The 27,303-nt window shown below is 39.3% G+C and overlaps 1 protein-coding gene across 10 annotated transcripts in view; it reads right to left on the bottom strand.

The window, feature by feature from the left end:
• Nucleotides 1–3,061: 3,061 nt before the first annotated feature.
• LOC134211297 (protein disabled) overlaps nucleotides 3,062–27,303 on the bottom strand; it is a 313,162-nt gene continuing 288,920 nt past the window's right edge. For 9 of the 10 annotated variants that reach the window (XM_062688025.1, XM_062688024.1, XM_062688026.1 and 6 more), the window contains 6 exons: nucleotides 25,411–25,509; nucleotides 11,169–11,723; nucleotides 10,767–11,105; nucleotides 6,192–8,883; nucleotides 5,803–5,916; nucleotides 3,062–5,739 (listed from right to left, as the gene is read on the bottom strand). In XM_062688025.1, coding sequence (XP_062544009.1) covers nucleotides 3,419–5,739; nucleotides 5,803–5,916; nucleotides 6,192–8,883; nucleotides 10,767–11,105; nucleotides 11,169–11,723; nucleotides 25,411–25,509 — 6,120 coding nt within the window. In that variant the 3' untranslated portion in view covers nucleotides 3,062–3,418. The remainder of the gene's footprint in view (nucleotides 5,740–5,802; nucleotides 5,917–6,191; nucleotides 8,884–10,766; nucleotides 11,106–11,168; nucleotides 11,724–25,410; nucleotides 25,510–27,303) is intronic. The other variant, XM_062688023.1, reaches the window with a different exon arrangement.

Raw genomic sequence — 27,303 nt, 5'->3', positions numbered from 1 at the left:
ATCTGGATAATGTTCTAAAAAGAATGATACTACAAATTCTTACTGATCGGAGTAGATCACTCGTGATAAACAGTTTCTTCGTTTAAAATAGTGAATCCAGAAGTATTAGAACGCTAGATGCGCTGATTTCTCATAGCTATTTTCGAAGTCAACACCATCAATACGTAGGCGAATGCTTCTGCTACCTGTTGATGGTGTTGTTTTGCGTGTGAGTGCTATCAAATTGGACAAATCGACGCTTGAAGCTTTGTTTACAAAAGCAGATAGGTCGTTTTGAAAATTTGATATTGACTTATGCATCTACTGCTTGAGTCTCGTACTTTACAGACACGGAAAAAACTAGCTCTTTGCGTATCGTAGATTATCCGAAGACAAACTATCGAATTTTCAGAGTACTTGATCGGAAACTTTGTGATAATAATAAAATAAGGTGATTATAAAGTGAATCACGTGGTGAAATTCAAATTCACCACATGTTTCTCTACTCCCATTTCCAGAAGTCCAAATCTGACGTAATAATTTTCGTACAGTGCTGAAATTTAAGTCAATTGTTCGCCATATTTAGTATTATAAGTTTCACCCTTTCGAGACGAGTCATATATGCCCAGCGTTTTAGATTGGCTGTGTAAAATCACAGAAGAGAGTTAGGCCCTCGCTTTCTTAAGAAAAGTTGTTCATCAGTATGTTGGCATTACAGGAAAAATATCGGAAGTCAAGTGTAATTATACCCTGAAGACCCACATATTCGAAACCTTTGAGTCCTATACCGCATTGTATGATGATTTTGAACACTCTGTCAGGTTTACTCATCTTGAACGTCAAGCCAGTGATCAATTCTCAGGAATACGAGATCTGGTTCAATAAGCATATGCGCATCATGTTAACCAAATTTTCTTGAATACGAGATGTTCAAGGTACTCCAAAACATTCTCGAGCTCAGCCCACGTAATCTACCAGATCAACAAAGCTTTTTGAAATGTCCTCATCATCGGTATATACCCAATCCAGTTCAATAAGCACATGTGGGTTATGTGAACCCATTTTCTTGAATACGAGATGTTAAATGTACTCCAAAACATTCTCGAGTTTAGCCTACGGTATCTACTCGATAAACCAAGTCCTTGGCAATATCCTCATAATCGACATATATCCAATCCGGTTCAATAAGCATATGCGCAAAATGTTAACCCAGTTTTCTTGATTATGAGATATTCAATGTACTCCAAAACGTTCTCGAGTTCAGCCCACGGTATCTACCCGATCAACAAAGTCTTTGGCAATTTCTTCATAATCGTCATCTACCCAATCCGGTCCAAAAAGCATCTGTGCACAATGTAAACTTCATTTTCTTAAATATGAGATGTTCAAGGTACTCCAAAACGTTCTCGAGTTCAGCCCGCTTGAGCTACCAAAACAACCAAACCTTTTGGAATATCCTAATCGTCGGTATACACCCAATCCGGTTTAATAAGTATATTCACATCGTGTAACATGTTTTTTCTTGAATACGAGATGTTAAATGTACTCCAAAACATTCTCGAGTTTAGCCCACGGTTTCTACCAGATCAATCAAGTCTTTGGCAATATCCTCATAATCGTCATATACACAATCCGGTTCAAAATTCATATGCGCATCATATTGTCAACTTTTTTTTTGTGTCTTTATTAAGGAGACTTTCAGCCCGAGGCTAAACATATTGTCAACTGAATTTTCTTTAATACGAGATGTTCAAGGTACTGCACAGCTAAGGAAAGCAGAGTGAAATGATTTGAATTATAGAATCATATGCTTCAACGAGTTGACATTGAATCTTAGAACATCGACTCAAGGAGGATCCACTGAAGCTTGTGAAATGAATGAGTGAAATCCTACGGCTCAATGGTCCTTCTGGAATGTTTTACAATACAATTGTATTGATCGGGTAGATCACATGTTTTGAATTACAGGACGGTTTTGGACGATCAAAAAGGTCTGTAGTTGCTTGTAAAAGAAATAAGTGAAATCTTATCGGCTTGCAGGGATGTTAGCTATGAACGGATAAATTTTCCATGACTTGGTTGATCTGGTAGATCACATGTTCTAAATTCCAGGACGAATCATAAAGGGCCTGTAGTTGCTTGTAAAAGTAATGAGTGTAATCCTATTGGCACAATGAACCTGCTGGGATGTTCAGCGAGGCACGGATACATTGTTCAGGACTTTGCTCGGATAGATCATATGTTCTACAGGACGTTTTGGAGAACTGAAAAGGCCTATAGTAGTTTGTGAAAGAAATTATAGCAATTCTTTCGGCCCAATAGACCTGCTGGGATGTTTATCGATGCATGGATACATCATTCAAGATTTGGTTGATCGGGTAGATCGCATGTTTTGAACTCCAGGGTGTTTTTGAAAACCATAGAGTGCTTATAGTTGCTTGTAAAAGTTGCAATCCTATTAGCTCAACGGACCAGCTAGGATGTTTAGCGATGGACGGATACATCGTTCAGGACTTGATTGATCGGGTAGATCACATGTTCTGAACTCTGGGACGTTTTGAAGAACCTGAAATAGTTTACGTTTATTCAAAACTCGATTAATTTATGTATCACGATCACATGGATAGTTTTTGACATACATTTCGGTTTGGGACATTTTGTTTCTGGACATGTTTTCTGATACACTCTAGGGTATGTACTCCAGAAGAGTTTGGACGGCCTAGGAAAGCCGAAAAGATATTTCAATGCCTTTTCTGTTCTTTCTATACTCGTTTTGGCAGGATCCAATGAAAAAACCCAAATTTGTACGTTGAACCTGCGTAAAAAAAGTCGTCCTGAAAGGGGAAAATGATCTACCATTGTTTCAGTTCTATGAGAGTTACGGTTCTCTCAACTCGTACTCTTGAGATAAATACTTAAAAAAAAAGTACATGGTTTATAAGATGGTCGATTTCTAGGTTTGTTGTATAATCACTTTAAGATCAATTTGTCAGATTCTCTGCAATTTCCATGATAAAAGGGACTAATTGTTTCCATTTCGATTTCTTCACAGCACGCCATCGAACGTTACTTGGCAAAAAGGTATGTTGTAATGTTTTGTATTTTTGTGAACCAATTGAAAATTATTTTAAAAAAACTATCATTTACTATATCAAGCGCATATGTTTCATACCATGAAACCAATTTTACATTCAACAGACTTCAAATCAGTCGAGCATGTAATAATACTTTACACTACTAAAGAACCATAATAATCCTAAACGAATACCTCGTACCTATTGAAATGCTTGATGCGCATGTAAAGCTTCCTAATATCCTTCGCTAGCGAGTATCGCTGGTGCTCGCTTTGGCAACAGTATTGATATTGCTGGCGGACGCTGAGACTACGGTTGAGCTGACGACTGAGTATGTTACTGTTCATCATCAGGCTACCGAGTAATCAGATGTTGTCGTCAAAGTTTGCAAAGTTCTTATCCCACCCCGACTGACCACCACTGCCTCCCGTTCCGCCTGTTTCACCGCCGCCCTGCCCACCACCGTTACCCTCGAATGGATCCTTCTCTGTCGTCAGACCCGACGAGAAAAAGTCATCGTCTTCGAATGGATCTTCGACTTTTTTGGCGAATATGTTGACGCTGTCCGACTTGCGTAGGTTGTCATGCTGCTGTGATTGTTGTTGACTAGAGGTTTTCAAAATCTTCTTGCCACCGTTACTATTCGTCAGCGGTGCGGGCATTTCCGGCGTCCACTGGTCCTCCAATTCATTGTCGGATCGACCGGCAAAATCATCTTCGAACATGTGCGATCCTGTCGCAGATTCTGAGCTAAATTTCGATACTGTTACATTTTCGTTAAAACGGAGCTTGGATGCAGTCTGTGCAGTCGAAGTAGGACGTGGTGCAGTCGAAAAGTCAGCTTCAAATCCACCAAAACTCTGTGGTTGGCCCTTGTGGTATGCCTGATAATGTCGACCTGGATCTTTTTCTGAAAAGTCATTGGAAAAGCGGAATGCCTTAGTGGTATGATGTGGAACCTGCCCGCCACCACAAGGAGGAGCTGGTGGAGAGTTGAAGTCGCTTTCGAAACCGTCCCCACTTTCAAAATTGAACTTACCACTTGTGGTAGATTGCGGTGTGTCACCAAAGTCTTCAAACTCCAACTCCATACGGACGTGCTTTGTACTTTTAGGAGGAGTTACGTTTCCAAAGCTTCCCGATCCAAACTTGCCGGAGAACCTTTCTTTCTCCTCCCCTTCAAAGTAAAGATCTCTACTGTTGCTCTTTTTCATTCTCCGCATTGCTTCTTCCTCATATTCATATCGGGCCATCTTTTTGGCCTCTTGTGCTATTAGCGTATCGTTGAGGCTTCTGCCTTCTGCTCTTGGAGTTGTCGGTTTGTAGTATGGGGGAGGTTGTCGTCTACCGTAGTATGAAGGACTTTCATCCATGGGTTCTATTTTTCCGGTTCCTACATCATCTTCTTCATCGTTGTCATACATTCCGCCTCCACTTCCAGTGCCGCGTGTATCAGCATCGAAGTCGAAGTAGTCTTCTTTGGATCGAGGCGGATACCTCATAGTAGCGTACCCTGGCCTAATGTCTGGTTCTTTCGATCGAGTTCTGCTCTTTTTTCTGAAGCGCCTATCTTTCTCACCATCTGATCCCACTTGTGCTGTATTGGATATCATTCGTCTACTTTCATTATATCGTCGCTCCTGTTCGGACGCACTAGATGGTCTTTTCCAACCTGGTTTTCCACTCATCGACACTCCCCAAACTTCGTCATCAACTACCTGATGTTGCTTACCGCGTATATTCTGACTAGATCTATGCAGACTATTCGTATCACCACGTCGTCCACCCACCATTTCACCTTCTGAATCCTGGTCAGGATCATCCAATCTTGCACTACCAGCATTTCTTAAGCCACGCCTCAGAGATCGAGATTTATCTAATGACAAATATCGGTCCCTATCCCTATAATCACCTCGACTATCCAAGCTGCCGTAGAGATCTCCACTTCCGAAACTTCTTCTCTCATAAGACTCGTTGCTATCACGATCAAAGCTTTTTCTATCCCTATCGTAGAAATATTCCCTAGCTGCTCTTGAATCTCGCGGTCCTCTTTCGTAAACTTCTTCATATTCTATTCTACCCTTCATCATACGCTGATCGTATCCTTCCCCATATGGATCATAATCATAATTCGGCCTGGCTCTTTCCCTGTAATACTTCCTTTTATCGTAATTTTTATAATCTCGCCTGTCATACGGTGGCAAACTCTTTGGTTCTCGTTTCTCATACGGGGGACCATACGTACTACGCTCATAGGCATTTCTATCGAACGACCTCGACCGATCCGGCCGTTCGTCTTCCTCTGTAGGCGACCAACTCTGTCTTTCATGGTACCAGTGTTCATCGTCGAAGTTATCCCGACTCCTCGAGCTCATCTGACCACCCTTCATTCGGCGCCGACGTTCACAGCGATCCTTCATGTCGTCTTCGTAGTCTTCATCGTTGGAATTGATCCGCCGAGGTGGCATTCTCGGATGATGGTATCGCTCACCCGATGTCGGTGGATGGTGTTGGCTCGGAGGACGCTTCCGATATTCGGGACCATCTTCGTCCCAGGGCGAGACATCCCGCGAGGAGGAAGATGTGTGCCCTTTGGTTGGCCAGCGCCGGGCGTACTCACGTTCATTCTTCCATTCATCCTTTGGATCCGAAGAGCAGGGAGATTCAGCACTGGGCTTGTCCGCACCTGTTTGGGAAAGTGACACTAAGTGTTCGGGTTGGAAATGTAAGATTAGGAAGTGTTTCTTACCTTTTGGTAGTCGCCCACCGTCTGGTTTCTTTGGTGCAGGAGGATGTGCCGGTTGGTCAAAAACTGCCCATGATTCGTTAGCATTGGTTGGAGTAAGTTTTGAAGCTTTGGCATCTGTAAAATTGAGAACTTTTTCAGTATTCAGGAAAATATGTCATGGGTAAAATGTAATTTTGAAAAATTTTGCTTGTATAGAACATAAATTTAATAAATACTCATAAATACTCATCATATAGAATTCATATAGAAATCCTATAGAATTTGTAATGTTTAGGGTCATTTGTCCGAATGCCGTTTGATCGAATAGTTGAAATGTGTAAAGTAAGAAGTGTGACATACATGCATTCTAATTATTGTTCCACTGAGTAGTAGTAGTTCCAAATACTTACCCTGATTTCGATCCGCTTCAGGTGACGTTTCTCCACCATCGCTCTGTGAGCCCGATGAACGTTTCTGTAGAGAGTCTGTACTTTTCTTCGCGTTGCTCGACGTTTCATCGGCGAAAGTGACGTCCATCGGGGATTTGGCCAACGGGGATGGTCTTCCTGTTCCTCTCACGGCCGTAGATGGTTTTGATAGTGGAATTGGCGAGGTGCTCATGTCGTTAAGGGTAGCTCGTGCTAAGTTTTCTACCGAAGCGTTTTGTGCTGCCAAGTTGCCACCCTCCGCTACCGGTGATTTACTTTGCAGGGGTCGCATTGGAGAGGTTGAAATGCTTTGCAGTTGAGGGGACTTTATAGTCAAATTGCCACTAGTTGTTTGGGTTGGTCCTGGGGATTGCTGCCCGGTACTGTGAAGAGACAGATTCGATACGGCCTTTTGCATGAAAGCGTCTATTTCCAAGTCTTCCTTGGGAGTGTTTCGGAAGCTCATACTATGGGATTCTGGTTGATCAAGAGCTAGTAGCGTTGCATCAACATATATTTCTTCCATAGGAGGGTAATCATCGTTGTTATCAGCATCGGAAATGTTGATTTCTGGGGAATGGCTCTCCATTTGAGGCATATCGTCAAAATTCGCTTCAAAACGATGTTCATCTTCCATGGTTTGGTCTTCGAAAGAGGATGATTCCATTCGAGCTATTGGTGCACTGGAACCAGATGGAGGGATCGGTTTTTCGAACAGGTCTTCAACTAAAATAATGTCCCGCAAAGCAGCATATCGATCTTTGGCTTGAGATATTACTTCAGTAATTTTTGTATCGATCTTTGTCATCGGTACAGCTGGCACGGGACTGGTTGCGGAGAAAGATTGCATTTGTGATGGCGATATTGAGAATTGATCGCCAGTTATGTTTGGCGACAGTCTATTCATCTCAGAAGCGACTTCTCTATCAAAATCAAGCGTAGACAAATCCAGTCCTGCTTTCTCTGGGTCTGCTGTTTGTTGATCTGGACCTATTTCTTGTTCAATAATCTCTCGGAAAACGGCATATTTATCGATTACTGGGACATTTGAACTGGGTTGAGTAGATGCTTGGGAAGTAGACTGAAGATTCATATTGTCGAAGTTTGCGACAAATGTATTATCTTCGCCAAAGTTATCGTCAAATTTGGCAATAAAGGTTGCATCGTTATGATCATCAAAGTTCACTTTAAAAACGGGAGAATCGTTGTTTTCTGCTTCCTGATTCCAAGATGTTGCCGAAGATGGCGAAGTTTTGCTTTTCTCGATGAATTCGGATAAATATGAAGTAAGCTCCACCAAAGTCATTGTGCTTAGTTTAGTGACTGGAACATTCAGTTTGGTAGCTAGTTCATCAATGCCTAGTGTTAATAATTGACTAAGAGTAATATCTGGTAAAAGTGATTCTGTGTCCCTCACTGTAGGCGATTTCGAGTGCGCTGGAGGTGTTGGCTCATCCAGATTTCGTGGATCGGTTTCAGATTTGCGAGCAGCACGTGTTTTAGATGCATCTTTGCGTTGTGGTGGCGGTAACAAAGTTGGAATTTCGGATTTAGCTGGAATTGGCTGCAGATAGTCATCTTCGTCAGTCAGTTTTTTGAATGGGCGTCCCGGAGAAGAACTATCGTGTCTATTGACCTTCCGCGATGGTAATGGCAATGGCGGAGCGTCACTTACTGGTTGACCCTTCGATTCAAATTTAGCTGCCACGTAATCGTAGCGTTCTTTGGTGGACCCGCTAGAACTTGAGTTCGTTGTTGGACCCGATCGAGGAGTTGGCCGTATCACAATGTCTGCGAATTGTTTTTTCGGAGGCAGTGGAGGTGGTTCAATATGCGATCCTGAATCGGGACGAGGAGGAGGTTCTGGAGCTGCTTCATTTTCGCTAAGGGAATCACTTTCCTGCAAGCGTCGCATGTTTATACTATTTGAGTCTCGTTTTGAAAATTTTTGTCCAAAAAGATTTGGTTTCATCTTTTTGGAACTGCTACTTATGCTGGAAATCACATCTACAGTGTTCTGTTTAAATACATTTGGACGATTTCTCGCTACGCTTGATACTCCCGTTCCGGGTGATATTGAGTCGGAATTTTGACGTTCCAAGCGTTTTTGACTAATGTAGTGGGCCCAGCTCTCTGGAGGCAGGTTGACCTGAAGTGGCCCATTGTAAGCAACTGGGCTTTCGTCGCTCTTACTAGTTTCCGACTTAGATGACGATTTCACTAGAATTTCATCACCGGATTTGTTTTCAACTTGCCTTGGAGAAGTATTTCTAGAAAACTTCATTTCAAATGGATCAATGTGCAGCTTGGAAAAATCATCATCATCCATGAACGGATCAACAGATTTGTTGGTAAAAGGATCCGAAAAATCAGTTGCAACTCTTTGGTCCTTCGATCTTGGAGGACCTTCGTCGAAAGTTGGATTGAACATTTCGTTGCTGTCTTTTGGAAGTGTTTGTGGTGATTGACGCTGAAGGTCTTCCGAGGAGAAGTTGGCATTGAAAGAACTATCTTGACCAGAAAGGTCCTTGAGTACCTTCTTTGGTGGATTCTTCAGCTCTTGGAAGAAATACTTCTTATCGATATATGGTTTTATCTTCCCCGTTCCCAGAGGATCCAGATCGGTGAAAGCGTCGGTGTAAGAAGATGGCTGCGGGGTGGTTGAATATGATTGCTGAAATAAAGGCGGAAGAGTTGTGTATTTGCATAACTTTAATCGTCGAAAATTCACATCATTGTAACAAGCAGCTACAAAAGTATTAGAAAAACAAAAACGAAGGAGTCTCTGATTAGTGTTTGGCTTATATTCAATCACTTATATTTAATCAAATGTATACGATAAAGAAGATTAGTAACTAGCAAAAATGCCTGCTTCTGTTCCTCTGCAATACTCTCATATAGCTCGGAATTTTACATTATATATAAATAATACATATGTATACATGCAAATTACTTCAACATATTGAATTCACCAGTGACGAATGTCTAGTCCTGAAAATCCATATTTAATGACCAACAAATTTCGAATTTTTCCGACAACCAGACGATTTCTAATATCGTTTAGAGTTCAGCGTGTGATCTCTCTTGTTTCGGACAGCAGAACGATCGCGCGGTCGGCCGAAATATTGTGTTCTGCATTGCGCGGCCGGTAATAAAAATCAATCAGTTCAGTGCGTGATCTCTCTTGTTTCGGACAGCAGAATGATCGCGCGGTCGGCCGAAATATTAGTGTTATTTCCCATCCCATAGATCGCATCGCTTACCAAAGTGAATCCAGATAAATTATGCTTTGATACTAAAACGATATCCTATCCCAAGACAATCGTGGAGATGCAGAGGTATACTCGGTCTCTAGTAGCAACGAGAGTCGGACTAACAATCCTTCCATTCCTATATGACCGTAAGGACGTGGCCGGCTCTGTACAATTTCGCAAGTTCAGTCAATCACGGAGTAGCAACTACGAATTGTGCGGTCATAATGCTCATGCTCATGCTCAACCAGACGATTTCTAATATCGTTTATTGTCATTGCAATCCGTTAACATCCCGACATTTTTATTGGGTTTTCTTGTCCCTTTTGACCTTTTCATCTGTGTTGAACTTAGTTTATAATTTAAAAAAAAAACACAATAATAAAGCAATAAAAAAATCGACCTTTTGTCTTTTTCGACTTTTTGTTCCTTTCGACCTTCTGTCTCTTTCGAGTCTTTTCGACCTTTTGTCATAGATTCATTTTTCCTATCGTGTACCACTGTATAGGGTAAAATGACCAATAGTGGACCCTCAACCAATAGTGGACCCTCCAGCCATTTTTGCATTATTACTGCACAATGTCAACATTCTGCTATGAAATTCTATCGGGAGAACCTACCTTACAGTCATATGATTTGATTACATGCGTTGGAAATGCTATGGAAAGTCAAATTATATGATTTTTTTCAATTCTATAAAAAATAAACACGAGAGTGTCCATTATAGGAATATTTTGGGGGGTCCATAATAGGGAAGAAGAACGTCCCGAAACGGGACATGAAAATCAAATGAAGTGTCGACTATAGGGAAGCAATTTCCTATTATGGACCCCCAGGGGGTCTACTATAGGGCGAATTCAGTTAGACATTAAAATGTTAATTTCAACGAATAACGTCGTGTATTTGGGTGTTTTATGTATGTATCGTGAAGAGGGGATGCAGAGCTTGTTGTTAGATATCAAGCAGAGTTAATATGTTGAAAATTTCTAAACCTTATGACAGGAAGAGCAAAATTTCGCTACTAGGGGGTCCACTATTGGGCATTTTACCCTATATTGTATATATTGTTGCTATCGGTGTTTAGTAATGTTCATGGGAATGAGGATCAGCACAAACTGTATTCGCAGAAATCTGTACAAAAAAATATTCTAGCTGTGTTGCGTAGGTATCATGAACAGGATGTAGACCGTAGCGTCATTTGTTCGAAACAATTCCGAATATTTCACCAAACACACAACACGATTCCATCGTTATTTAAACAGTGTAAAATTTAATACAACAATTCGGTTGATTGAGAAACACTCACCTTGAACCCATCGTCGCTCAGATTCAGCTCATCGGAGTACTTGACAGGGTCTGGATCGAATCGCGAAGTGTTGGGAGGCGAGTTGAGCCAATCATCGTTCTGATTGGAGTTGCTCGATGACATGGTCGATCCCCCGGTCGTTGGAGCTGGAGTGGAACTGCTCGGAGGAGGTGGTATCGCTACAGTTTGTGGTGCTGGGGTTGATGCCGTCGGGGGAGCAGGGGGCGATGATGATGGTACGGCTGAACTGGTTTCGGTTGCGGGGAGATTTTCCGTTGACTTGTGAGTTTGCTTCTGATGGCGTTTGCTGGACTCGGGAGGCGGCAGTAGATTGTAAGCCTGTGATTTAAAGGTAGAGAATTTTTGATAAAATAATTGTAAATCGTATTGCATATGTCGTACCGGAGGAACGTTGGTGAACGAGTCCCCGAATGGATCATCATCGATAACACTTTTTGATGGCACTTCGCTCGGTGTAATCCGTTCCATTTGCGTAATTCCTCGCTGGATAGAACTGAGTTCCTGTTCCAAATCTACCAGATCGGCAACGGATTCGGGTGACTTTTCACACTTGGCCGCTGCCTTTGAACTGCTTCCACCAATGGCGCCGCATAGACTTGAACTTGCGAACGAACTGGACGTCCCATCTGTCGTTAAGCTTTTCCCGTAACCATCAGTGCTTTTGACTGCCATGGCCACGGCTTGATGTTCGTGGGCAGTTATCTTGCTTTGGATGTGCTGCCGGGCCAACTCGATTTCCTTCTTCTTCAGCTCAAACACGACCTGAAACAAGTCCCGCATGGCCAGAACGACCTGGCTGGCGGCTTTGTCGGTTTTAATGCCGAAAAAGCGATGCCCGCTGTCGGGCGATCCAAAAATATAGCCAAATGCACGTGAATCCGTCATGTCCTGCGCGATAAACGATATCTTATGCACTGGATGGTGATAGAGAGAATCCTGTGGAGAACGAAATTATATTAAACGTAAACAATTGCTCAAATAGATATTGTGAAGAACTTTTTGTTATTCAAGTACGTTATCATTTACAGTGTGTTGAAATCTCAATCTCTCAATGTTAACAGAACTAAAACTGTTATTCGAATGTAAGTTAAGTCTTCTAAATTCAGCAAAGTCTTTCATTCGATTGAATATTGGAATTATAAAAAAACGTCATAAAAACCATGCATTGGAGCGACATTAATATGAACTTGGTATCATCGGTCATCCGCCATTTAAATGTAATGAAACTGAACTATCATAGTCCCATATTTAATGAATTTATGATTGTTTATTATTTCGATAGATCGACCAAATTTTTCGAATTGAACAGTGTAAAAAAAATGGATCATTATCGAAGTTTCATGTACCTCTGATTTTTTTTTCACAGAAAATCTGGCAAAGTCATTTTAAATAAGGCACGTGATTTTTTAAAATATTTCATCAGCGATTTTTTGAAAAAAGTGATTTTCATTGTTCTCTTTTCCAATATTCGGTATAAAAAGTCAATTGATAACTCAGCAATGGATGATTCATGGCAATTTACCCTTAAAATTAGAAATATACTTATTTGTAACATTTTTTCATAGAAAACCATTTTTTAAACGGATAAAAAATGTTGAATAGTAATTTATTTTTGTATTTTACGCGTTTTAGAAGCATTTTTTGCGTTTTTTTTTCAATTATCATCTATTTCCAGTATTCATGCAGTTCTCTGTTCAATGTTGTATTTGCATTTTTTTCTTCTTCCAACATTCGTCAGTCTGCCATATTTTGAAAGATTCATAATATTTTTCTTTTGATACCTACACTGTCTCATAATTTATGTGGTATACATCGCATTTTTCTTGAAACCACTTCTCATAATTTCCATGCTTTATTTCCGAAAATGGCTACCGGATGAACTTAAGTTTTATATAAAGCGAATTTCATTTCTATATGTAGAGTAGAGTGGGGCAAGAGTACGCACTTAGTTTTCAATCGTGTTTTCGTACTTTGTTTAGGTGTACAATACGTACTAATACAATTTCATTATTTCGCGTCAATGCTTTGTTTGCTAAGTCCTTTCTAACACCAAATTACTTCAACTTATCCTTAAAACTTTTTTTTCGATTTCTGTCCCTTTTTTCTTAGTTGTGGATCTTTACGCTTTGGAAGTAGTCTTATTTCGGCGGCCGGAGATACGGGTTTGACATCAGAACTTGAAAATTCACATACGTACTCTTGCCCCACCCGTTCCTGCGTACTTTTATCCCACATCCCCAAAATTTATTCAAGTGATGGTTTGACCTCTTGCAAAACCAACCGGATTGGTGTTCTGCACCATAAAGTACTCTATACAGTAGTTTATCGAAATGGTATAATGTTCACCTGATTGAACGTATATATGGTAATGAATTACAAGAAAACGAAAACTCAATTATTTTTAGCAAAATGACCAAAAAACCCCATATCTTCCGTGTTGTTTATTCAAATCGTTCTTAATTACACATGATAATAGTTGGCCAGAATACCTGTCAAACTGATGCAGTGCTGCTGGTTTATCTTTTTTTATGACTTCAGAAATCGAAAACGTACTCTAACCCCACGCGCACTCTTGCCCCACTCTACTCTATGTTACGGAAGCTAAGCTGCTGCTACACCCTCGACTGTCTCATATTTGATTAGGTCCGTATCTGCGGGGGTTACTTATGCTTTTATGAGCAGTAAACTGGTTACTTACGTCTATTTTCGCAGCAGCAATACTTCCTTCGATTTTACGGGAAACATCCCAAGTAATAATTATGGCTTTATTATGTTCTTGAAGATAGCGAATTACTATTCAAGTGTGCTATGAAACCATTATAAGTACAACGATATTACTAGGGATCATTGTCCCACTTCACAAGCATTCCAAGGTAAACATTTTTCTCAACACATCCAATCATATCTCTTACATATCCTCTTATTCTATTTCTATCCGCAACAATCTACTTCGTATTAGAAAAAAATACTGTGTACCTTTTCGATTGGAAATTTAATGTACTTCCTTAAAATCGGGTCGATAAAAGCGTAAAAAAATATTTCGGCCATTTTTGAAAAACCAACTAATTTTCAAAAATTATAACTTTTTGTCCATCATTTCTCCATTATGAGTCATAGTGCAAAAAAATACATATATTATCTGCTACAACATATCAAAAAATAAAAAATATTTTAAAATTCGTTTTTGAAAAAATCTATTTTTAAGATTTATTTTCAATGTTTGAACAATTTTTTTTCGCAGTGTATATTCGCAGTGAACAGTTTTTTTTCACATAGCCCCATTGATTACCTAAAACTTTATCGAAATTAATTTATTGGCTTTTTTCGGTGATAATTTTTTTTCCCCTTTCTTTATTTGTTCAGGCACTCTGTGTTACTTAACCGCTACTGTGCCGAGATCTACTGTGATATTCTGCTATACAGAATCCACACAGTGTCTATTTTTAGATTTCCATTACTCATTATTGTTGTCGTTGCTATGTCATCTCATCGTGAGTCCATTGTGTCCGTTTGTCCTTGTCGTGTATCCAATGATCATTGTATTGTTCTCGATTGCCATTTATCCGGGTAACGTTGGAGGAATGCCTCCGAGAAGAACAAGTTGTCAGTCGTCGTCGTCATCAGGCAGCCGTGACGGTAAGGCGCGTCTCCCAAGCGCCACCGTATAAGCTGCGGATCCGGCAACTGACGAGGGTTTTGTGGAGGGGCTGGGAATCGAACCCATGACCATCCGCTTGTAAGGCGAACGTGTAGCCAACTACGCTACGGGACCCCCTATTCGGTGATAATTATACTACTCAAAGCGAAAGGGAGTAGATGAAAGTAATGAAGATACAGATTCGATTGACACCGCAAGCGAGCGGCAAGTGTGAAATGAATAGAAACTGAAGATTAGCAGAGGCCATAACAGCGAACAAACATTGTTTGAAATCGCTGTTATTCTGCCTAACGTCCAACCAGGAACGGCTTCTATTCATTTCACACTTGCTGCTCGTTTGCGGTGATCAATCGAACTGTATCTTCATTACTTTCATCTACTCCCACGCTTTGAGTAGTATAATTATCACCGAAAAAGACAATAAATTAATTTCGATAAAGTCACGCGGTGATCAAAGCTTTCCTAATTACCTGGTGTCTTGGCTAAATGCGAGAAAGGCAGTATTACCACTCGGTGAATTAAGTTGGGTTTTTGATCACAAAGAATGTATATGCAAAATTTCAAAGAAATCAAAAATTACAAAAATAAATCGACCTTTGATTTTACAGAGAATTGCTCTGCTCGTTTTTTTTATTTATTTATGTATTTAGTAGGCTCAGTCGTGTGTAACACTTTGCGGAGCCAACATCAAGTTTTTTATAGTTTTAAAAATTCAATTAATTAACAATTTTTGCACTAAAAATTAAACTAATCATGGTAAGCAACAACCTGATCAACGAGAATATTAAAAGCGGCTGTATTCTGCTTCTGTCTTCTTCTATTATCAGCTTAGGCTCGTTTTCGTCACTCTAATCCATTCATATGTTGGGATACGGAACTTTATCTTCTTCGGAGACGATTCTGTTGGAAATATGACAGGGTTGTCGTCTATTGCTTGCTTCAAAAAGTTAGCTGTATTGTTTGGTGTATCGGAATCCGATAAATGTTGACGCTTCATCAAGGTTTTTTTCGACTTCTGTTTCGAATTTACCCTATGCTGTATATCACAGTTAGATCCATTATCACTTTTATACACAAAGAAAATCTAGCGGTGGACCCGAAGACCCGTATTCTGATGTCCGTGTTTGGAATGCACGGGATTGGTTATATCGTGGACCCCCGGTATGACCGTCTTTCATCTGAACACTTTTTAATTTGAACCCCGTTCGTTTGAACATCGTTCAAATTAAAAACGGTTCAAACGTCATTTAGCACGTGGAATCGAGAATAGAAAAATGAAACATCGTGAAATGGAACGCAGAACCAAAACAAACCAGCAAAGAGAGCATCCGTAAACCAGTTTTTCTGATGCAAATTGAATAACCAGAAGTTCAAATTAAAAATGGACCTCGTTAATTTTAATGAGGTACCGTTCAAATTATCTGGGGTCCACGGTATATGAAATTTTTTTGGCTTTGACAAGAATTGAAAATTTCAATAGTTCATCGTTAATAATCTTAAGTTCCAGTGAAATTGACAAATTGCTGGAAAGTGTCCAAGTCGATTGATATATAAATCTTCAAAATCCATCGAAAGATAAAGGTGCTAGTAACGTTCGAAATCTTCCCTTTCGATTTCCAAAAATCTAAATGACACCTAGTATTATAAAGAAAGACGTAAGTCCTACGTAAAAAAAACAAGTTGTTATCTATTCAAGACAAAATTTTCAAAACGACTTATCTGCTTTTGTAAACAAAGATTCAAACGACGATTTGACGAATCTGATAGCTCTCCCACGCAAACCAACACCATCAACAGGTAGCGGAAACCTTCACCTACCTATTGGTGAAGTTGGTTTGCATGGGAGAGCTATCAGATTCGCCAAATCGTCGTTTGAATCTTTGTTTACAAAAGCAGATAAGTCGTTTTGAAAATTTTGTCTTGTATTATTAGTTTTTACATCGTTTTGTTTCATAGCATGTACTCATTTGCAGTGTTGTTAAAATCACTCATAAATCTCAATCAACGAGCCTTCCCGTGGGAACGAAATCGTCCGCGATTTTAAAGGAATGCATCGCTTGAATTTTTCATGCTAAAACGCATCGCTTCACTTATTATTTCCAAAAAATCATTTCGGTTCAAAAACGCATATGAAACCAACATGGAATAGCATCTATTATTTTATGCAAAGAAAACCTACGATGATTCAACTCATCCATGAGTTTTGAGGTGCTGAATCTGGTGCGATGCAACTCACGCTTGATTTGAATCGTCGTGAGTTTTAAGATTTTGAGTTTTTACCAACACTGCTCATTTGAAGCGAATCTGACCATCAGCATCTCTTGACTTTTAGGATCCAGCTTTCTTCGGCGTTCATGACGTCCATGCGAAAGCTGGACAACCAAAAATTCTCAGCTTCTCTCAGAAAGGTTTGGCTTTGTACCGGGACTCCACAGGAGTCAATCTGCATTAGAGTGCAGCACTAAGGATCTGGTTCAATATGTAGCTGGGTTCAATATGTATTGGAACAAAACAATTATTTAAAAAAAAAAAACAGATTAATCTACCTAGCGGTGATGGAGTCTTTCTCGTGTGTTATAAAAATAGTATTTTGGCCATAACTTTTGAGCCCATAGTTTGATGTGGCCAATTTTCAATAGGATGAACAATGGGACAGGATTCTGCGTCGAATGCAACTTGTTGCGAGCAAATCGGTTGAGGATAAGTGTCCGAAAAATGAGTGATACTTTTTTACGCGATTATTCCGTAAAAAAAGTATTTTGGCCATAACTTCCGGTCCCATAGTCCGATCTGGCCAATTTTCAATAGGGACAATGGGATAGAAGGCTGCGTCGAATGCAACTTGTTGCGAGCAAATCGGTATACGAGAAAGGCAATACTGAAAAACATGGTCGTGTTCAACAACAATCTTGTTTTAGAACGTTTTTTAGAACACGTTTGGAACGTTGATGTTGCCAAAATCGAAGGGTTTTTTGTTTTCTCATAATGCCTCATATTTCTTCACTTGTTGTGATAGGGTAACGGTACCAATAGTGGAGGTATTAGTAGATCCACAGAAGAAATTTTAATTAATGGAAATTTACAGCTTTAATGTCTTAGTCAATAGATAAACTAATAAATTTGCTAACAAAAATAAGATTGATGTCATTTAATATCAACAACTACAAAATATTGCTTGCACCACTAAAATCCTTTAGTGGCGGTAAAAAATAATTTTGGTTCCCATAGTGGTGCTTTCCATTGATTTCATATGAGACTCCCCACTATTGGTACAGTTGCACCGCTATAGGTCAATTTTATTAAGGAAAATCATCGTTTTCAATAGTTTTCCAAGTGAAATCTTAGGATAAGTTACATTTAACAGGATATTTAAACCACGACGCATCCACTGAAATCATCGTAAAGTGGATAATTATGATAAATCTCATTAAAACCCCACTACCTCTACTATTGATGCTACCTCCTCTTAGGGTACGGTTACCCTACTAGACACAGTGCCGTTTTTCTTGAAAATTTTACTATGCGATTAATCAGATTTAGATTTAGATTTAGAAATCGAATGGGGTCTGTATGAGATTAGGTGCGGCAAAGAAGATCTTTTTCTACATTGAATAAACAAAACATTATTCATATGTTGTTAGAAAACAACGTTGTATACTAAATCTATGAATGGTTTGGGTAGCTTTAAGTCATTTCCAAAAACTTGTCCGCTGCCGAAACATCTTACTCCATCACTTGTACTCTAATCTTCTAGGTATCATACGAATTCCCTGCAATCTGAGAGTAGTGTCCATGGATTATAGCCATTTTTTGTGCCCATAACCCCTTGAAGTCCAATATCCAATGAATCGTCACGAATAAGATACGAGAAATTTATGGAGCTAGTTTCGTTGAATAAGTGTAGAAGTGAATGAATATATGAGTTGACTGGTTCTGTTGTTATCCAGCTTTGTTGCTATGTTCGGAGTGTGTAACTCAAGAAAAAAAAGTACTAAAGCATCAGTACGACCACTGAAATATCTTTGTGATAACGAAGATAAGTTTTTTTTTGTTTATCATAGTGATTGATGATAAGCTAAACTGCATGCTCTACGTCGATCATAAGGCGATATAGTGGCGATCAGGTCGTTTTCGCGGTTACGAGTTGCAAACGCACACTAATTGTGATCTTCGAGTTGTACATAATTTAGTAATTAATCTAGGCCAGCGGTTCTCAACCTTTTTCTTGAGAGGTACCCCTTCGAACTTTTACATCAATTGAGGTACCCCCTATGATTTTTTGCTGTAAATAAAAGTAATCGTTACTCTTCAAGTATATGAAAAATAGACCTGAAAACTAACGGAATATATGGCTCTCCATAAACTTTTCTGAAATTTTAATTTTTTTAAACTTTCCAATTAAAAGTAAGTTCTTACATCGAAGGACTGGCTGTAGGGACTGTTTTGACTATTGACGGCTTTCGAGCATATTGAAAGGAAGCTTCCGAGCCTCTTGGAAGTAGGATTCCGCGCCTCTTTCAAGAGAACCTTCCAAGCCTCTTGAAGATAGGCTTTTGAGTCTCTTGAAAGGCGGCTCTCGAGCCACTTAAAAGGAGGCGTCCGAGCATCTTGAAAAGAAGCCACTGAGCTGCTTTAAGGTATGCTTCCAAGCCTCTTGAAAAGAATTCTGGAGCCCCTTGAAGAGAGGGTTCCGAGCTTCTCGAAAGAAGGCTTCTATCCCATCAAGGGAGGCTTCCGAGCGTTTTGAAAGTAGACTTCCGAGCGTCTTGAAAGGAGGTTTTCGAGCCTCTTGAAAGGAGGCTTCCGAACCTCTTGAAAAGAGGCTTCCGAGCCTCTTGAAAAGAGGCTTCCGAGCCTCTTGAAAGGAGGCTTCCGAGCCTCTTGAAAGATGGCTTCCGAGTCTCTTGAAAGATGGCTTCCGAGTCTCTTGAAAGAAGGCTTTCGAGCCTCTTAGAAGGAGGCTTCCGAGTCTCTTGAAAGGAGGCTTTCGAGCCTCTTAGAAGGAGGCTTCCGAGCCTCTTGAAAGGAGGCTTCCGAGCCTCTTGAAAGGAGGCTTCCGAGCCTCTTGAAAGGAGGCTTCCGAGCCTCTTGAAAGGAGGCTTCCGAGCCTCTTGAAAGGAGGCTTCCGAGCCTCTTGAAATGGGGCTTCCGAACATCTTGAAAGATGGCTTCCGAGCCTCTTGAAAGGAGGCTTCCGAGCTTCTTGAAAGGAGGCTTCCGAGCCTCTTGAAAGATGGCTTCCGAGCCTCTTGAAAGAAGGTTTCCGAGCCTCTTGAAAGGAGGTTTCCGAGCCTCTTGAAAAAAGGCTTCCGAGCCTCTTAAAAGGTGGCTTCCGCGCATCTTAAAATGAGGCTTCTGAGCCTCTTGAAAGGAGGCTTCCGGGCCTCTTGAAAGACCTTACGAGCCATTTTATGGAAGGATTCCGGAAGGCTTCGAGCCTTTTGAAAGAAGGCATTGAGCCTTTTGAAAGAAAAAGCAGAAATAAAAATTATAGAAAAAAGCTTGGCTTCCAGGCCTTCTAAAAGAAAGTGTTCGAACCTCTTAAAATGAGGCTTCCGGGTCACTTGAAAGGAGGCTTCCGAGCTGCTTGGAAGGAGGCTTCCGAGAAGCGTAGATGGATTCTTCAATTCTCTTGCAACGAAGCAACTGAGCTTTTTCGGGAAAAAGTTTTCATGTCTCCCAAATGGAGGCTTTCAAATTTGTAGACTTTAGATAACATTCTGTTTTAGCCTGGTAGATTTCATAGAAGATTTTTAAAATTTGTTCTTTCGAGGTTTTGCCCTTTTGATGTTTTTGTCTCACAACCCTTCATCCATTGTACTAGTTGTGGAGGTCAGGATTCAATATGCCATGATCTACTGATCGCCATGCATATTATGTACAAGACAAAGTTTAAAAATAAAATACAAAATTGTCAAAACTTTATCAATAAGTTTTGATTGAAATTGTAATTCATCCGCCATTAAGCATTTCATTCGAGGTACCCCCTGGGTTCGGCGAAGCTACCCCCAGGGGTACATGCACCCCAGGTTGAGAACCGCTGATCTAGGCAATCCGATATGAACCAAGGTGCTATGTGCACAATACAACTTTAAGAAACTGAAATCTAAGTACACACGGATGTTGTGCCTAAAGCTATCAGAAACCTTTTTTTATCTTCAAACTCTGTGTCATAATGACGAATATTTGTCAACTCTGCCTGAGATCCATGTCGATATCTAATCAGTCTGTTATATGTTTGGCTTGGTAAATATTTGTCTTTATGACAAAAGCATCTAGGGTATCTGTTCCTATATCAATAACAATAAGGCAAAGCGCATGTGAAATGAATTGATTTCTCACCTAATAATCAAGAAACATGAGAATAATTATGCTCGGCTCACGTAATTTTTAATTGAAAACAATTTGGTAACTTCAAAAATGAAATTTTTATCATATTATAGAAGTATTTAGCTGAAAAACATCATCATCGCCATGCACCTATTTCAATAACATTCAAGAACTGTACCTCTATCAATAATACTGTTTCCAATATAAAATATGCACACTATTACTTGTGTGTATACGTAACGATATGATTGCAGTGATGCCGAATTCTTCAATGTTTTGTATTTGAGTTGAAATATAATTACAAAATTGCAGTTTTTGCAGTAGTTTTCCAACTTATTGATTTAATTTTATGTTTGTCATGGCTTATCTTTTCGATATACCTTATTTTACCAACATAAGAGTTGAATTTCACAATGAAAGTTCATGTATGCATTTTTGAAATAAAATCTAGGTCGGCAACTGATACTGCAAGCCATGTAAACAGTTTGGAATACGGGCGAGGATAATTGAGACGTTGCTCGAAAGAAACCTATATCAAACTATATGAAATCGCGTTGGTTTTAAAAAAATAATTATGTGTGCTTTATGTGTTGTGAAGTGAATTTTGAAGTGATAGAATTGTTTTAGCTTGAAATTGAGTGGAAAACAACGTCGTGAAAACAGATGAATCTGCTAGTAACAATCGAGCAGTGCATCAAACCAACAGTTCAGAGGTAGGAAAATAAAAATAACTGTGTTTTATAATTTTGTTTAAAACAATTCAAGTCTTGTGAATTAAAACATTACTTGAACAAAATCTAGAATAATATTCCAAACATTCAAGAATGTGTGGACATACGATGTGAGAAATTGTAAATAAATTGATTTTTATTTGATTTATCGGTTGGGATTAATATACGGGCTGTTATTTATATGGGAACAGATACCATATACCCGGCTTAAGAATGGCACATATCTAATCAAATCATGTGAGATGGTATGCGTCTCTTGCGAATTAAAGCTGAATTAGCATACTGTGGAAAAAATACATAGTATTTCGACTTAAAAACTACTCAAATGGTTACATGTCGCGGTAGGGTGGCTCAAATTTGTACGGAAAAAACTTTTTGTCAATATTTTTAATGGGCTGCCCTTTCATTTTGTTCTATTTGATGCCCTCATGATCTGGATAAAATTTCAGCCGAATCGGTCAACCTTTGGGCGGTGCTAAACTCGCTGTCATCAAATGTGCGACAAGTAACACACTTGTCTTAGAAAATTTCGATAATATGCTTGAACTGATTCGTCAGTCAAGATTCCTGAGGGTCTACCTCAACTACATATCGTCAGATCTTTGTCTTCCATGTTATAATCCACCTCGAGTTAAATTCATCAACGACAGTTCCTCTATTGAATACGATCTGTCCATGAAACACGCTATTCAAGGAATACCAGATCATCTTCGACAAATATCTATTCCTCCATTTTCTGGAAAAATATGAACATGTCTATTGCAACAACAAAAAATTCACTGATGGTTCTCGCTGGCCTCCGTGTCTTCAATGTAAATTCAACCACCTTCCGAAAACTTCAGAACCCGTGTTCGGTTTATGTTGCTGAGTTTATATTAACTTCACTTTAAGGATAACTTTCGATCAGCCCGTAGCCATTATTTTATCTTCTTGGAAAGTCTTAGTTATATCGAAGCACACCGGTCGTTGAAACCTGTATAGCACGCATCTTACTTTCTTACAAACATTAGAGAGCAAATGCGTGATTTGGTCGAAAGATCATTCAAGATTTCCTTTGTATGGGTCCCATGCCATTGCCTAATCTATAGCAATGAGAAAGCGGACACGCTAGCAAAGGTGGGCGCACAGGAAGGTGGAGTTTATGCTAGACAAATCTCGAACAACGAGCTTTTCCCATTAGTCCGTCAGAGTACTCTTCAAAATTGGCAAATGACTTCGTCACACAACGAACGTGGACGGTGGCGTTTTTCTATAGTTCCTAAAGTTTCTGCGCGAGCGTGGTTCAGAGGTGAGGACTTGAGTCGAGGCTTCATTCGCGTGATGTCAAGGCTTATGTCCAATTACTATTCACTAAACGCACATCTCTACAGAATAAACCTTGTCGAGAGCAACTTATGTAGGTGCGGAGCCGGTTACGATGACATCGATCACGTAGTTTGGTTCTGCTTGGAGAATGATGCCTCCAGAGAGCAACTATTGGATACTCTTGTGGCCCGAGGTAAACAACCCTACAGGGAAATAAGAGGTGTTTTGGGGGATCGCGATGTGGAATATATGCAGTCCGTCTATGCCTTTCTTTGCTCGGCTGATATCATAGTCTAATGCCCGTGTTTATCTCTTTCTCAGTTTTTTTTCTCATGTTCGATTCTGTTTTTCTGTTCTGTGTACCACGAAGCCCTGGCCATCCGGAAGATACTCCCTACTGAATCAAAATCGAGCACGACGCCATGCAAAACCGTCTCCAACGCAAACGCCCGGATGAGCAGCTGGAATAACCTAAATCCAAATCGTTACCCCGTCCATCCTGAATTAAGAAAAATATAACCTTGAGTATAAATATAACCCGAAATTGCCTAGACCGGCACCGGGAATCGAACCCAGCCACCCTCAGCATGGTCTTGCTTTTGTAGCCGCGCGTTTTACCGCACGGCTAAGGAGGCCCCTTGATTTGCAAAGTTAGACGGCAGAATTTACGATGAAGAACTATGATACTCAATCAGCCTTTGCAGAAATAAATACAGAATGTTATGCTCAAAATCACGAGAAGATTAGTGTTTACCCGGCGAATTATTAGCATTTCTCTGAAATGTAGTTTGAGCAAATTTCGTTTCTTGTACACTAGAAAAGTACTAAATTCACCCATACAACACTTCAGTAAAATGCTAATAACTTTGCCTAATAAACTCGAATCTTCTCGCGGTTTTCATCATAATATTCTCCAAGAATTGAATGAGTATCATAGTAAATTGTGGCGTCTAATTCCAAATCACTGTTTTTTTATGTTTCTGCATACATTCTCCCAGCATCCAACGAGTTTAGCACCTCCCAAACGTTGACCGATTTGACTGAAATTTTGTCCAAAGCATAGAACCGAATAGAAAGGCATATCAAAAAAATTGAAAATGTTTTTTTGAGTCACCTTAATGCCTAGGTCAAAGGTAGATGCATCCATAGAATGATTCAAATTGTGTTCACCTGGATCAACAAGAACAAATTCGGGTTCGCGAAGTCCATGATTGTTTGAAAAGCATAAGTACCTTAAGGAATCAAATTCATAGAGCATATCGCGAAAGACGGTTTACACCAGCTGTCACGATAATACACAGGATTCTGTTTTTACACGATTTTTTTCGCTCGTATTTTTGATCGTGTTACTTCAATTTGCCTCCAAAGTCGTTGCAAAATGTTTAAAAAAAATCCTAAATAATTCAAAGAAAAATCACATAATAAAACATTTAGGAAAAGTGCAAAATTGAGAAAATTTAAATCGTGTAAAAACAGAATCCAGTGTAAACTAATTAGGGGGATATACTCCTTAATACATTCCTATAAAAAGTGCCAATTGCGGAAAGCACCGGTGCTTAAACTTGTTTTACACAGCTGTGCGAAAAAAATATGATCCCCAATGTCAATTTAACAAGAACGAGGTGTTTTATTGCTCATAACTTGTTGGTAGGCTTTTGTATCAGGTTTGCGATAAATTTGTTCTCATGTCCTGAGAGTTATTCTGCAATCCATGATAGATACTAATCACGGAATGGAAAAAATCAATTTTCAAAAAATCGAGATTAATCAACACTCTTCCTCGATCTTACGTTTTAATTATCAAGTGATTAAAACTAGCCAACGATAATGAATCGTTTGAGAATTATATCTTGATTTAAAGCATTCACCGTTACATTTTTAACTCTTTTTTCTTACTAGCATGAAACCATAATGCCAAATTGAAGATATAATCGGACTGTTGACAATTAGCTGATATTAGTAAAGATTAATGTTTGAATGAAAATTTTGTGTTTATTATCGTTTGAGTACAAAATTTGAGAAGTTGTCGACAACTAGCCTACTGTTTTCACTTGAAAGTTTTCATATGACAATTGCAATCGTTATCGTCTGATAATGATTCAGCACAACACTGATCACGTTTATTAAATTAATATTATCTATAGGATGCATCGATATTTCCATGGAACATTACATGGATTTCAATTTTCTGACTATTTTTTAGAGTGCTTATAAATTCTGGAACAGTCTATAGGCTCGTGCTTGCTGGATTTTTCATTAATTTATTCATATGGAAAATGTGCGATCGTTTGAAACATTGCTCATTCCCCTACTTCTAGGTCAGAGTTGTCTGGTTACAGATATGTGTTTTTCTAATTTCTATATTTACGAGACTTTCAGCAAAGATATCTGTTTTTCCTCGCTCAAAAAATCTAATCAACAAAATATCAAGAAGTCCAATTGGTAATTGTTTTCAATTCGTTCTAGAATGTTTTAAAAGTACACTATTTTAGGTCAAAATCAATCAAAAACTTGCTAGCACTAGAATAAACATGAACTCAACGTTGAAAAAACTAACGTTTAATTATATTCATCAGTTTTTTGTTATCCGTGCACTTACCCCTGTTTTCTCATCTCTCAATCGCAATCCATCGATAGTAACGTGTATCGTGATTCTCTGTTTGTGCTCTCCTGCAGCTCGGATAGCCATTTTGAGGTCCTACAAAAAAGGGTTTTGTTACTTAATCAGCTTCATAATTCCAAATTATAATTAAATTATTTGACGTTTCTGTGATTGCCCCCGACAGACATAGTTTATTAGAAAAATGGTTTGTCCCATTTAATATCCTCTCGACTCTCTTCAATTATGCTGAAATATATAGATTCTGATGGAATGTACCGAGCAATGAGTGTGAAACATTTTAAATTAAATTGTTTGCATTATCGTAACCGGCCGATGGTGAGCGTAAATCAAGCCATGAAGCGTTGTTGAGATTGAGCATAACATCTCACAAAAAGCCCTAATTGAGCTTGACGGTAATTTACCTTTTGCACATTCGCTTTTGATCATCATGCTTCGTTCAGTTTACGTATTTGCTATGAAAGTGACCACTTGACCTGTGGAAAATTGAAGAACTTTATTTAACCACAGGAAAAGTAGTGATTTCGGTGTATGACCCATTTTAAGCGCTGTCCTATTGAGTATACGAATGTCAATTTACAATGGCATTAACGCTTGCCTAGAATGCTTAGAGCGCTTGATGAATAGTTTCGAATCATGACGTTGAAGAGAAGATTCATTGAAATATTTGGTGTGGTATTTATCGAGCGTATCAAGTCGTATTCCTGATATCATTGTCATCATCAACAGACAATCACAATGGTTAACGTTCAGCAAGAATGGGAACGGGGCTATGGAGAGGAAAATGAATCGTTTAGCAGTTCGTCATTGTCGATGTTAATGCAAAATTCTGTAGCCAAAAGAAGCTCTGAGAAAAACAGAGACTACGACGCCACACCAGCTGTTCTTGCGTCAGGTCTTCTCTGCTAGAAGTCCGGACTGTGCAGCACAGTCGAAAAAGCAGAGTCACAGAAAATCTCAGTTAACTAAGGGAAAGACAAATTTGTGTTGCGTTCTATGTAGAAGTCATAGTACATTGGTAGAATTTATTACTGGTTTTGAGAAACACGCAAAACGAGACTCGTTGATCGTATACAAAGATTACTATTGGGTTTGTTTGACATCATTTCAATAGAAGAGTCGCCATAAACAAGTTCATCTGATGATGCTAAGAACAAATCAGCAAGTCGAAAATCGATCGCTAGTAGGAATTCTCTCTATTTCATTCTCAACTCAATTCTCAAATGGAATGTCGAAACAAGGCTTTGAACTAATCAAATCTTTATATTTTTCGTACGCAGATCGAAACGAACCCGGGCGGTTCTTCGGTGATGGAGTGAGCTTCAAGGCCAAACTTATTGGCATTCTGGAGGTCGCGAAGCCAGAGGGACCGTATGTGCCAGGAAGCACTGCAGGTAAGATCTATTTTAGCACTCGCTACAGATGTGATGTGCGACTACTATAAAACAGACTCGGAGACGGACACTGCACTGGTTGCCTTCGGATAATCAAACGGACAGCGCGCTCAGGAAATTGATCCAATTTAAATCAGTATAGGGCCCAGTAGTAATAGCGCCAAAGTAGCATACCGCACGGGTGAAGAAAACGACCGAGTAATAACAAACAAAAGTGAATAAAACACTGTTAATCAGTGTAACGCAGTCAGTTGCATCTGAAATCGTAAACAGCAGAATCACAGATAAAAAACGAGCTTCAATATGTTTTTAAAGAAATGTTTTGCATATTCCTAATTTGAGTAGTACTAGTTAATAATATGAATAAGACACCAAATGAATTGCCATTTTTTCCAAATTAAAATAAATTCGATTGCATTACCTGTTTGTCTGTGGCTAATATAGTCTGATAGGAATTTATCACATAGATCGATGATCA

This window comes from Armigeres subalbatus, chromosome 2 (genome assembly GCF_024139115.2).
Source record: "Armigeres subalbatus isolate Guangzhou_Male chromosome 2, GZ_Asu_2, whole genome shotgun sequence".
In the NCBI taxonomy this organism is placed as follows: Eukaryota; Metazoa; Arthropoda; class Insecta; order Diptera; family Culicidae; genus Armigeres; species Armigeres subalbatus.
Note: the sequence above shows the minus strand (reverse complement) of the source record. Positions and strands in the feature narration are given on the sequence as shown.